This window comes from Portunus trituberculatus, chromosome 31 (assembly GCF_017591435.1).
Source record: "Portunus trituberculatus isolate SZX2019 chromosome 31, ASM1759143v1, whole genome shotgun sequence".
Taxonomy (NCBI): Eukaryota; Metazoa; Arthropoda; class Malacostraca; order Decapoda; family Portunidae; genus Portunus; species Portunus trituberculatus.
Window position 1 is genome coordinate 11,203,691 of NC_059285.1, and position 13,308 is coordinate 11,216,998.

Genomic DNA, 13,308 nt, shown 5'->3' on the forward strand with positions numbered 1-13,308 from the left:
GAGCTGTGCTACGTGAAGGCCATTTGACGCCAACTCCTGGACGCTTCCCACGCACAGACGGAGTTGGTTCGCTGCAGACACAACATATTTGACTCGCACGGCTCGGGTATTCAAGGGAGGCGAGATAGTGAAAGTTAGGGGAGCAAAGCGAGCCTTATCTCTCCATGGAAACACCTCAGATCAAGCCTTGGTGTTGCACCAGGCCCTTCCTTCCTTCCTCTTCTCTGCTTCAAACAGCAGATAACACAACTGCACGATGTTTTGTGAGCCACGTTATGGCAATGTTTTGCGTCAATGTTAGAGTTTCGGTTTTCTATCACAGTGTATAACTCATCTCTACTCTTGTTTCTGAGTTATACTAAGAACTAAAAACGTTTTTCTTTCTATCACTTCCTTTTTTTCTTCTCTTACTACCTGTGCCTTAGTAAAGTTCCCTAAAACTGTTTGCCGCATCCTCCTCATCCTCACCTGAAGTTGATGCAACCTCAGGTTTTTTTTTTTTTTTTTTCTTCACACATTTCCGCCCAAATAGCAGTATCTCTTTTACACATACGCACTACATATTGCACAATGCACAGCCAAACCTATACAAAATGAAGCATAGTTGATACAATCAGATGTATAAACTAATCGATAAACAATAGACACTCTCACTTGCTCCAGTCATCCTTCCTGATGTTCGTGTTACGGACAAAGCGGCCGATGTGAGGCGCACCAAGTTGAGGCTGACGTACATGACTCTCACACTGCTGGCAATACACGTACGTCCAGGACGAAGGGTGAGGCGTTCACGGTTAATTGTCACCAGTGTATGAATGTATACACAAATTCGTGTCCAAGTTTCCCTCATGGCAAATCCCTTGACCGTTGTGAAATCCAGAAGATCAGGTGAGGGGTGGACGCGTCCCTCAAATAATCCATTTACCTGTGATGCTGCAGGACTCTGCTACTTTACACTCCTGCCTCGCCCCACAGTTCTGCCATTAATTTAACCTGAACTATCCAAACATTTTGCATATCACACGTTATTGATGATATCTTCACACATTTTAGATACATGTACACAAACTCCAACACAACTCTCGTCAGTTATGCTTATATTTATTGTTTTTCTCTACTTCATTACTGTTCTTTATCCTCTTATTGTAAGTCTGAGTGTTGAAATATCTCCCCAGCGATAAGGAAGACCACTATCTCTCCCCATCTCCCTGGCCCCGGCACCACCCCCTCGTGCCAGACACGAAACTCTGTGTCTTTTCTCTCCTGACAGCAAGTTTCATCATCTATCTATAATAGCATCTAATTGAATGCATTGCTATTTCTCTCTCTCTCTCTCTCTCTCTCTCTCTCTCTCTCTCTCTCTCTCTCTCAATCAGCACCCCTTAATAATAGCCCTCGGTCATTCTCCGCTATCTGATAGCACAGAGGCGATAACTTCGAGAAGCGATATGCTGCTTCTATAACACGCCAGGCCTTAGGGTGAATCTCCAGTATGTGTCCACGCGCCAAGCACCGCACCGCCTCACGCCACACCACGTTACGCCATGCCATGCGTACACAATCCTTTTCAATGTTTTGTTGTGGTGTGTGACCACCAGCCAAAGAAGCAACGTGTAGTGCGGTCGTTTTCCCGTGGAGTTTCACCAGCAACCTGCATTTTTTGGCATAAGTAAAGCAGTGTAATCTCTTGGGACAACTGTGACAGCCACACAACGCAAACAACAGCCTTGTACAACGGCCAGGGCGAGACTCGGGCGGTGATGAGAAAGTCAGGGGATGAGTGAGTCCCTGTGGTGACCAGGGTACGTCAACGCCTCACACACCGCTGGGTTGTCACGTTGTGTCCCAGCGGGTGCCACACATACGAACGTTCATCAACTGCAGCAGAAAACACGAAATACAAACACAATGTGGACTTCTCGATGCTGGAATACCATCACAGTAGGAGCGTCACGTTCTCCCACAATAACTGCCGCAGTCTTCATCCAGTGGCGCCTCTCGCATTGCCTTAGCTTGCTCCTCCTGACGCTGCTTGCTGGGGAGATGGTGACCCCTGTTCACGGAGGCTTGGCAGACTTTTCTGCTCCGGGGATCATCCAGTACGGCACCTGCGCCCAACCCAAGGAACACGTGTCTTTCCGCTTCGATGAGGTGAGTCTTGAAATGTTGTGAGCCTAGGGGGATAGGGAAGTGATCGGAAGCAATGGCAGAGTGTACGTTGGTTGCCGGTACGGCAAACGTAACGTAAAAACAAGAAAACGAAACTAAGACAAAACAAGACTTGTGGCATTCAATAATGTACTGCTCTGGTAATGTTAAATTTGTTCTTCCAGTCATGGCATTGGCTGTTCTCAATTTACGAACCTCAGTAAAAACACATGACAAAAATCTGAAATGTGTGTCGCAGTAATGTGTTTTGTTTGCCACATTACCCGTGAATGTGCGAATTTCAGCACTTGCGCCCGATTCATCCACACCGCAGCTGGGTCACAAATATAGCCTTTCAATGTCCTCTTTCTCCCTCTATTAAAAATATCTATTACATCTACATATTTATACATTGCACCATTCATCTGTCGATACGTTCATAGAAACCCAATTCATGACAAAATAACAAATTTCATACCCTTTTCTCTCTTTGTAATCATTAATCTATCACACATACGCGCATGCACACACACACACACACACACACACACACACACACACACACACACACACACACACACACACACACACTTCCATACGTGTATCGAGTTCCCTGACATGAAATAACTTAAACAAAATGAATAAATGATAACACACGTCATGCCCTCCAATCATCCTCTGGTACTACACACCTGGCCGAGGTATCCATGCACCTTGAATTAGGTTGTTACAGTTACTCTTTACCTGAACGTCCCACAGGTACGTAAAATACACACCAGGTACAGAAATTAAACAAGTTATCTGCCTTTCTTTGTCCTCTCTGCCAATCCATTATGACGCTGTCTAAATGTTCTACAGGTAAAGAGATCGTCAGGTAGTTTTGGAAAGGACTCTGTGGCTCTGTGGTGCGCTGTAACTTAATGTTATTTTGCCTTGTTGTTCTGGTACTTCTCATCACCTGATGTTTTCTTTCCATACTGAGTCACTGTTTGGATATGCTTTCAACATGTTCTCTTGTTTCTCTCTGTCTTCATCCAGTCGATCTAATTCTTATCTTTCTTTCTTCTTTTATGTATCTCCTTTGCTAGTGGTCTTTTTCCTATCTCAATGTTCCATCCTGTGCCTTCATTGATACTTTTTGATGGACTTCAGATGCTCACCTCAGCCTCTCCTCTCGTCTCTTCCAGTTTGATGGATTGTGGTACCAGGTGGAGATGGTGGCTAACAATTACATGGAGGCGAAGAAATGCATCACACTGGACTTCAGATGGAATGGTAGGTACAGCATGGCGCGTATGAGACTGAATGAGTTGTGACAGATGAACAAAAAATGCTCTTAAACACTTTGTCTGATCTCCTTTCAAACGCCAAAAGATTACTAGGGAGATTATCAGATGTTTATTATCATTAGCGATGTAAAACCCGTATCAAACCACCACGAAACTCAAAAGACACTTAAGAAATAGCAGTAAGTTTCACGACAGGCTGTTAAATAGAGGTAAGATATCAAAACGTTAGGGTGAGTCACGGGATGGGAAATGTATGTTAAGGGAGAGAGAAAAGAAGGAAAGGTGGAAGGGATAGCCAGGGAAGAGACAGGAAAGTGATTAGCTGTGATGAGGAAGGAATGGAGGGAACGAAGAAACAATAGGCGTTTTCAGTAGCACTTTGCAAAAAGGCGAACGCTTCTCAAGATTATGTTCGCTTGTGTTAGCTCTCAGAGTCACGTGATAGCGAACACTTACGCTGATTGGCTGTGAGACGAGTTGCTAACTTTGTAAGTTATAAATCAATAAAAAATACAATTATGAGGAGCATGAAGATATGATAAGTATTATCATGTAAAGGAAATACATTTAGTAACTGTGTACTGATATTGAAATTCATAAGAATTCTCCTTGCAGTTTGAATTAAATGAAAACAGAGTCTTGCACTCTCGAGACATCTGGGATTACACACTCTGGATGGACCACGGTTCACACTTGTTCACGCTACTCATTTCAAAGCGTGTGACTCCGACTCTGATTTTCAGTTACGTGAGAATCTCGTATGTTACGCATTATCTAAGCACATTAATTGTAAAATATAAATATGATAGGATATTTGCACTATTGCTTGATAATGACATAAGGTTATAGCAATATTGCGGAAGATTTGAGTATATTTTTTATTGGTGGTGCTCTGAAAACTTTGGGCGAACGAACACACATCATGGCCTCTTTGACAGTGCAACAATTTGAGGGAATCCACTGCAAAATGTCTCGGCCAATGTAACTACTGAATGACAAGCAGTCCCTAGTGGTGTAACGCTTATCTGGCATATTGTGTATTAATTGATACTGGGTATATTACCTGTAATACCTTAAAAAGTAGGAAAATGTGACAGGGGAAGTGATACCTGGGATCTTAGTGGGCTCTATTCATCTCTATTATTTGGTCTCAACACCGCCATAGGCGCTCACGTATTATAAAACAATTTAGTTAATCTTTTTAAAGGTCCGTTTCACGTACAAACACGAAACTCACATATGTAGAAGGCTTGGTGACCTTGCCGTAAACATAAAATTAATTGAGCCGCAAGCGTCTAGTTTGGCAGTCAGTTTCTAAGTCCAGCGAGCTCTGCACCAGTCAAGAGTAAACACTGACATGATTTTCAATTGTTTATAACAGATTTGTGGGTATAAACAGGGATTTGTGGGTAGCGGCATATAAGGATTTCATGGTATCTATAGAGCTAATCCCTCCAATCACGCGCTGCCATTCGAGAGGCATAACGTTATCATTTTTCAGGTTACTTGTTAGCACTAGGTTAACACCTTAAGGGGGTGTTCACTGGGGCTGCGCCCCCCCCTCCGTATAGGTTAGCTTAGGTTAGGTTATAATAGGTTAATGCCCTAGTATGGGGGGTCCAGGGGAGACGCAGACCCCACAATTAGGTTACATTAGGTTAGGTTAGGTTAAATTAAGTTAATGCCCTAGCGGAGGGGTCATGGCTAAGTTACATTAGGTTAGTTTAATGCCCTAGCAGGGGATGTTCCAGTTAGGTTACATTAGAAATTAGGTTATGATAGGTTAGATTAGGTTATGCTTGGTTAGGTTAGGTTGGAAAAACTTGAAATATTATGGAAAATTTCCGTAGTTTTTTTTTTTTTTTTTTTAATGCTCATATTACGTTTATTTTCCCCACCAAAACCCCCGATTCCCCACAGGTCCCCAAGCTAGTTTGGGGGAGATGGAGGGGAAGGGAGGGACAGATTTGTTATAAAGAATTACCAACAGTTTTTTAACACTTAACAGATTTACCTGTGACGTCTGTGACAAGATGTTTTTGAACAAGGTAGACGCAGATCTGTGCTACAAAAATCATTTGGACAAGTGCATCCAGCCTCTGCCGCGTGTACCAGGGCCGTCTGAAAATATTCCTTGCAGAAATTAAATGTGTAGCGTTTTATTTGAGCCTTGCCTTCAATTATCCCAGTCCCATAATAATATATTTATATTACGATGGAATGAGGCTGTACGTCTCAGCTTGGCGTGATCCTGCGACTAAAAAGTACAATAGTTTTTCCGGCGAGCGACGAGGGAGATTCGTCTGGCAGTGTTACTATAGTTTTCAGTAGCAGCGTTCGCGTGTAAAAGCGAACGCTTCTGGACCGTTCGCCTTTTGCAAAGTGCTACTGAAAACGCCTAATGTGAATGAGTCAGAGGGAGGGGAACGGGAAGGGAGGGAGACTGAATAATAATCCCAGGCGATGCAACATTGAATTTATATTATGTCAAGGAAACGAAGCAGAGGAAAAGATGATGGAGTGAAGGGAGGGAAGAGAATGGAAGGACAAGGAAAGGTAAACCAGATGAGAGGAAAAATTGGAATAAAAATAAAATACATCAAACCACAATGAGCATACGGGAGAAGAAATCCAAAAAAATACAGTCAGGATGAAGACAAAGGCAGAGAGAGAGAGAGAGAGAGAGAGAGAGAGAGAGAGAGAGAGAGAGAGAGAGAGAGACATATCACCCCATACACCAACGAACACCCCCTCACACTCATACGTTCTACCCCATCAGGCGTGGAGTATAACGTGACAACGCTTGGGCTGGACGAATACAATGAGATGGTGAGTCAGGACGCCACCATCACCCTCGTGGAGCCTGAGAACCCCGCCTCCATGAAGCCCTACCTGCAGATCTGGGCGCCTGGAGGTGAGTGCTTTAATTTACGTGGGAAACTGACCAAGGACGATAAAAAAAGATGATTAAAAAAGGTCCAATCTTAGCCAAAAGAATGGGATAGATGTATTCAAAACCTCCCTCTTAACTGAGTTCAATAGGAAGGCAAGGGGAATGAGGAGAAGCTTGTGGGTAGTTAAGACAAAGTGTGATGTGCTGTAGACTGTTGTGAAAAAAAAAAGAAGAGTGCATTTGAAGAATAGGATGAAAGGAAGTGTGAATAATGTGGTGTTAAAGACTAGATTAGAGACGACATGAATAAGAGGACGATGAAAAAGGATCAAGGAAGGGAGTGATAGAAAATGACAGATGAAAGAGAATAAAACAGTGAAAATGAAAGGATGTGTAAAAAAAAAATAGTATTATAGATTAAAAGGATGATGGAGAACGAAGACAATGGGAAGGAGAATGCAAGAAAAAAGAGAGATGATGGTAGCAAAAATAAAAAGAAAACAAAGCATATTGGTGATGATTCAAGTAGAGAAAAGTTTAGCAATACATACAACCACTTAAACAGACAACTAACCCCGCATCCCCACTAACACCACCACTAACACCGTTCACGTCGCCAGTGCCGCCTGTGCCCTATCACGTGGTCAAGACAAATTATCGCCACTTCGCCTGCGTGTACTCCTGTTACGAGCTCTTCTCCCTCATGTTCGAGGTGTTCTCTGTTCTGAGCCGAGGCCCCGAGATTGACAACGCTTACCTCGCCGAATGCCACAGAGCCTTCGACGCCCTGGAACTCGACCTCACACGCCTGGAGCCCGTGCAGCAAACAGGGGTCTGCAATGCGGTGGATCTGGAAGGCTCTGGTGAGTACTACTGAAGAAGGGAAGGAAAGGAAAGGCATGACGAAGAAGGTACAGGAGTGAGTTAATGGAGTGAAATAGATAGAGAAGAAATGATAGGTGGATTAATGGAGAGGAAAGGTTAAGAGAGCGATAACAGTGGAAAAAGACACATAAGGGGCAGATAAGTTTAATCAAAAAGAAATAATATATATAAAAGAATCATATGATGGGTAACTAAAAGAGTGATAATGAGGAAAATGTGGACGAAAATAAAAGAAAAAAAGAAAAAAGAGAGAGAGAGAGAGAGAGAGAGAGAGAGAGAGAGAGAGAGAGAGAGAGAGAGAGAGAGAGAGAGAGAGAGAGAGAGAGAGAGAGAGAGAGAGAGAGAGAGAGAGAGAGTGTGTGTGTGTGTGTGTGTGTGTGTGTGTGTGTGTGTGTGTGTGTGTGTGTGTGTGTGTGTGTGTGTGTGTGTGTGTGTGTGTGTGTGTGTGTGTGTGTGTGTGTGTGTGTGTGTGTGTGTGTGTGTGTGTGTGTGTGGATGGAGACAGGTGGGTGAAAATAGGAGTGGAGGGCAAGGAATGAAACGAGGAAGTAGAGAAAGAGAGAGCGTGTGTGTATAAAGTAGAGGAGGAACAGGAGGGGAGGGTAAAGGAGGAGGAAAACTACACGTAACTGCATATAACGTTTGACCAATGATGTGATGATAAAGCACAAATATCTTCTCTCCGTCTCTCTCTCTCTCTCTCTCTCTCTCTCTCTCTCTCTCTCTCTCTCTCTCTCTCTCTCTCTCTCTCTCTCTCTCTCTCTCTCTCTCTCTCTCTCTCTCTCTCACTGACCTAAATCTTTCGTTTCTAGGTGGAGGGCCAGAGCAACAGGACGAGAAAGAGGAGGAGGAGGAGGAGAATGCATTAGCGGCGTTGACAAGCGAGGAAGTGAACCAGCACCAGCCTCCAAATCGTGCCTCAACGCCGCGCTCAGAACTGGTGACGGGAGAGGAAGAAACGATGATAGAGGAGTTGGAGGACTTACTGGAGGAGATACAAGGAGGAGGAGGAGGAAGAGGAGAAGCGTTAGCCTCCTTCCAACCTAGAAATGGTTCAGTTGGAGACTCGACACGGGATCTAAATGAAGAGTCTGAGGTTGGTTCCGTCAAGCACCCAACCTCTCATCACACACCAGACAAAGGGCGGCGTAGGAGGCCGGCAGAGGGAGAACAGCAGAGGAGGAAAGGACAGGTCAGTGAAGGAGTAAAGGACGACAGCCTTGAACTCTACATCGACGATCCTTCTCTTGACGTGATCTACCACGAGACAGCCAACGGACGAGGTGGAGGAGACACAGAAGGTGAACATGATGAAAAAGGTTAGTACAACGTTTGTGATGTACATCTGTTAAGTAAATACGTTACTCTCTCTCTCTCTCTCTCTCTCTCTCTCTCTCTCTCTCTCTCTCTCTCTCTCTCTCTCTCTCTCTTCCACAGCACATTTTCCTGCCACATAAATATCACGTCAACCGAAAACAAGGCAGCATTAGTCTCCGAATTAGTGGGCATAACCAGGACAACTTTCCGCACACGGCTCGAATTACATGGAGTACGCGAGTCACAAGTTCCCAAATAACTTTCCTGAAATACATATGCAAGGGCTTGAGGAAGGCAGCGTCTGCGACGCCGCTATTAATCTTTCTTTCTTCCGCAGGCGAAGGACTGGCCGTCATGACACGCGGGAGTGAATCTCAGGGGAGTGGTGGGGACGGCAGTGTCCCTGCTTCCGCCCCCTTACTCCTCCTGGCCCTTCTCGGTCTCGTATTGTGGCCTCGTGTCTCCTTCAGACCCTAGCGAGACACAACACTGCATGAGCTGCTGCCTCGCGCTTACAAGAGTGAGTCCAGGAGCCCCGTGACGTGAGGAGAAATATTAAAAAAAGCTCCACGCACTGCGTCCATCACAAGGGCTGTCAAGCAGGCAAGGGTGTGTGTACTAATACAGCGAACTTAGGAGGCTTTAAGTGAGTGTCGGACTTTATATTTATCTTGAGACTGTCAAGTCCATGTGAGTGTGAGAAAAGAATCGGAACACCACGAGTGACTGCGGCATGTAGATTTTTGGAGGGGGAAAAAGACCTCACTATGAGTAAAATTTGTGAAAGTTAAGTAAGGAGACTGGAAGTTGAATCATATACTTTCCAAATGTAACACAAATTTGTTATGACAGAAAGAGAACATAGGCAAAAGAATGAAATTGAAGATTATACATGGTTGGCACTCACGAAGTGGCCATCATGACCGGCGGACAGCAATCAGTGCTGACATTAGTCATGAATTATACACCCCCCCACACACACACAATCACACACACACACACACACACACACACACACACACACACACACACACACACACGAGTGAGAACTGAGGGACGTTGCATCAGATTCGATATGAAGATATTCCAAAGTAGTAAAAATAGAAAGACGACTGGACATTATCAAGGCGCTGGACGCTCTGATGTGGTGGCGATGGTGGAGAGGTGAAGGAATATTATGGCCGGCCACATCTGTTAAGTGCTGAGTCATGATAGTCTATCTTTAGCTCTGTATCTTGTATATTATGTAACAATATCTGGTATTTGCGTAACAGAGTGACAGGTAGACGCAATACAAGGTGATGCAAGTACTTCAGGCTATGCTTACCGTACCAGCAGACCCAATTACTTCTTGAGGAAGAGTTGCAATTACTGTTGATGGAACACAAGGGAGTGTAACACAAAATTACACTTGTAAGAAAAAAAAATAGGAGTAATCAAAACTTGAGGAGTAAATTATCATCAAAATCTCATCTTTCCGGGTAGCATGGGAGGTCCGGATCGTGTCTGCGTGACGGACCCAAAAGACTCCATCACGACCACTGCCAGGCAAACGACCAGGCTCAAGACTAAAATATAAAATAAGAAATAAATTATGAAAACAAGTAAAATTAAAATGAGATAGATAAGTACGAAATAGTGAGCCTTAAGGAAATGAGGAGGAGGAGGAGGAGACGGTTACATAATTAATGATATCATGATTCGGAGGAAGCGGAGGCGGTGGCGTAGTGGATAGGGTGGTGAGCGTGGGATCGGGCAGACGTCCACGGGTAGGTTCGAATCCCACCACGTACAGCAGTAAACACTATACCATTTGTCCAGTGGTTTAAAGTTACCTACATGTCACCATGATGCCCAGGTTCTAGGTGGTTACACCCAAGATGAGCTTCGGGGGTGATATGGGCCCTAATATGGATACCACTTTAAATAAAATTGCCTGCGCCAATAATGGGCGGAAGCTAAACAGCGCTTCCCGTACACTCTTCAAGTGTGTCTACAGGCGCTATAAGCCTTGACATGAAAAAAAAAAACACCACCACCACCACTACCACCACCACCACCATAAGCATCACTAGCGCCGCCTTGCCTTCACCACAGCACCACCGGCACCTACACGTTCATTAGCCGGGCTAAGTGTTGTGGCAGGTAAACCACAGCAGCAACAGGCACCTCAACATCGCCACCTCCACTCCCGCTATCCTAAACCTCCCTCTCTCCTCCCACTCACTAGTGATGAGAATTTCCTTCACCTTCACCTTCTCCTTTAGCATCTCCCTCTCCTCTCCCTGGTGTAATGCAGGGAGCGCCGCGCCTCCCGTTACACCCAACGCTGCTTAACTTCTAATTTCCTCGCCGAGATTGCCTGTGTGAAGAGTTATTTTCCTCGGCCATTCTCGGCTTGATGACGCGCAGAATCCGAACTGTGAGACGCGAGGGTAAGGGGATGGTGTGTGTGTGTGTGTGTGTGTGTGTGTGAGAGAGAGAGAGAGAGAGAGAGAGAGAGAGAGAGAGAGAGAGAGAGAGAGAGAGAGAGAGAGAGAGAGAGAGAGAGAGAGAGAATAAAAAGAAAGATAGAAAAAGAAAGAAGGAAAAAAGTAAGTAAAAATGTAAGGTGCGTGATAGGTGTGTGAGGAAGACAACTATTAACTACACCGTAACGTTCTTTTTTTTTTACACGTTGATGCAAAAGAAAAAGAAAAACATAGAGAACGAGGCACCGTTTTAATTGCCGAAGCCAAGAAGACAGACATAACCCACGCTCAGGAAACTTTTTAAACGTTGGAGCGGAAAGAAGAGAAGAAAGTCGCTTTAATTACCAACACTGGAAAGGATAAGCTTGACAGAGTGCATATTTCTGTACTATGAGAAGCGCTAATTTGCCAGGTAAAAGCTAGGGAATATGAGCAGAATCTCCATAACCACAAAACGAAGAAAAGGGAAAAGATATGAGCTGAATGTCCGAAGCCATATAAAAAGTGGCCTTATAACGTCGGAAAGAGGGAATAAAAAGACGAACAAGTGGTTGAGTGGTGTGAAATGTGAGATAACAACGCATCGAGCTCCACGCAGACCATCATAATCAAAAGGGTGCTCATGAACGCGGCATTCTTTTGTGCGCGACTGTGTCTGTAACGGAACGAATGTGCGGCAGAGATTGTGTGTTTAAGGCTTCTTTGTTCCTCCATTCACGTTGGTTAGAATTATAACGGCCACATGAATTACTCTAATGATTTTATACTAATTAACGAGACGCAGGTAACGAATCGTGCCTCATCACATATACGTATTTATTGTTACACATAATGAACAAACTAATTATACCATTATGTAAAAAGAATCATATTAAAACGATAAAAAAAACAAGCCTGTTTTTTCATCTCTGTGTCTATTTGTGTGCATGTGTGGTGAGGGAAGGGCGTCTCTCTCTCTCTCTCTCTCTCTCTCTCTCTCTCTCTCTCTCTCTCTCAGCGGAATCCACACCGTCAACTAAGTTCTGATTACTTTTGCTCGTTTCTGATTACAACGAAAAAAAAAGAGAAAAATAAGAGAAAACTGAGATGCAATTATTAACGTGGGACTTGAGGGCTGAGAGAGAGAGAGAGAGAGAGAGAGAGAGAGAGAGAGAGAGAGAGAGAGAGAGAGAGAGAGAGAGAGAGAGAGAGAGAGAGAGAGAGAGAGAGAGAGAGACGTGGGATGCAGTAGGGGAAGAAGTGAAGGAGACAAATGCTGCAAAGGGAGATCGAAAACTTTTTTTTTTTTTTTTTTTTTACGGTAAGGCCTATAGCGCCTGTAGGCACACTTGAAGAGTGTATGGGAAGCGCTGTTCAGCTTCCGCCCATTAGTGGCGCAGGCAATTTTATTTATAGTGGTACCCATATTAGGCCCCATATCACCCCCTAGGTGTAACCACCTAGAACCTGGGCATCATGGAGAAATGTACGTAACTTTAAACCACTCCACAAATAGCAAAGTGTTTAAGGCTGTACGTGGTGGGATTCGAACCTACGCGTGGACGTCTGCCCGATCCCACGCTCACCACCTTATCCACTATGCCAGGGGTTCTCAACCTTTTTATCGTTAAGAACCCCCTGAGTTATAAGACCATCTACCAGTACCCCCAGTATTGTCACATGGAACATGGAACTCAATATGCAATGGCACTGCAAAGGATTTTATTAGATCAGCCATCTAAGTACCCCTGGAAATCTTCTTATGAACCCCCTGTGGTTTCGCGCTGTCAGGATGGCCACTGTCCAAGAGCTAACATCATTAGGTCTCTATGACGCTGAAGACGTCTATGCAGAACGGTTTGGTTGGCAATAGACAATCTCATTATCAGACTTTGATTTCTAAGTTATGAAAATAATCTCATTTACGGGGCTTCATAGGTTCATGGTGTCTTGTAGTCTACTTACTAACCTAGAAGGAAAGAAAATATCATACTAACTTCGAGCTATCAATTGAGGAAGAAGTAATCTTTGTCCCAGGAATAGAGCAAGATGGTATATAAAAAAACACAATGCATAGTTATAACCTAACTCTACTATTATAGCGTTTTTTGTCGTAGATACATGTTTAGAAATACTTTACCTATCTTGATATCTCCTTACGTGACAAAAGAATATCCAAAAATATACGATATGCAGTTGACCATCTTTTCTGTGAAATATTACGATATCTGTTGAATCTGGCAACTTCAACGGGAGTTTGGGTCCTCTCCTAGTGTTTCCTTATGATTGAAACATTGATATTTATACGTCATTGTGATCAGGAAAT

The 13,308-nt window shown here is 44.0% G+C and overlaps 1 protein-coding gene across 2 annotated transcripts; it reads left to right on the forward strand.

Annotated features, from left to right (window-relative positions):
* The first annotated feature begins 1,486 nt into the window (after positions 1–1,486).
* On the forward strand, positions 1,487–11,895 carry LOC123511615. 2 transcript variants are annotated; one of them, XM_045267643.1, is made up of 6 exons: positions 1,487–2,151; positions 3,336–3,423; positions 6,217–6,351; positions 6,951–7,193; positions 8,028–8,534; positions 8,870–11,895. In XM_045267643.1, the coding sequence occupies exons 1-6, from the start codon at positions 1,909–1,911 to the stop codon at positions 9,007–9,009; spliced, it is 1,356 nt and encodes a 451-aa protein (XP_045123578.1). In that variant the 5' UTR covers positions 1,487–1,908; the 3' UTR covers positions 9,010–11,895. The 2 variants fall into 2 exon arrangements, with proteins under 2 accessions (XP_045123578.1, XP_045123579.1); XM_045267644.1 differs by lacking the exon at positions 6,951–7,193.
* The last annotated feature ends 1,413 nt before the right edge of the window (positions 11,896–13,308 follow it).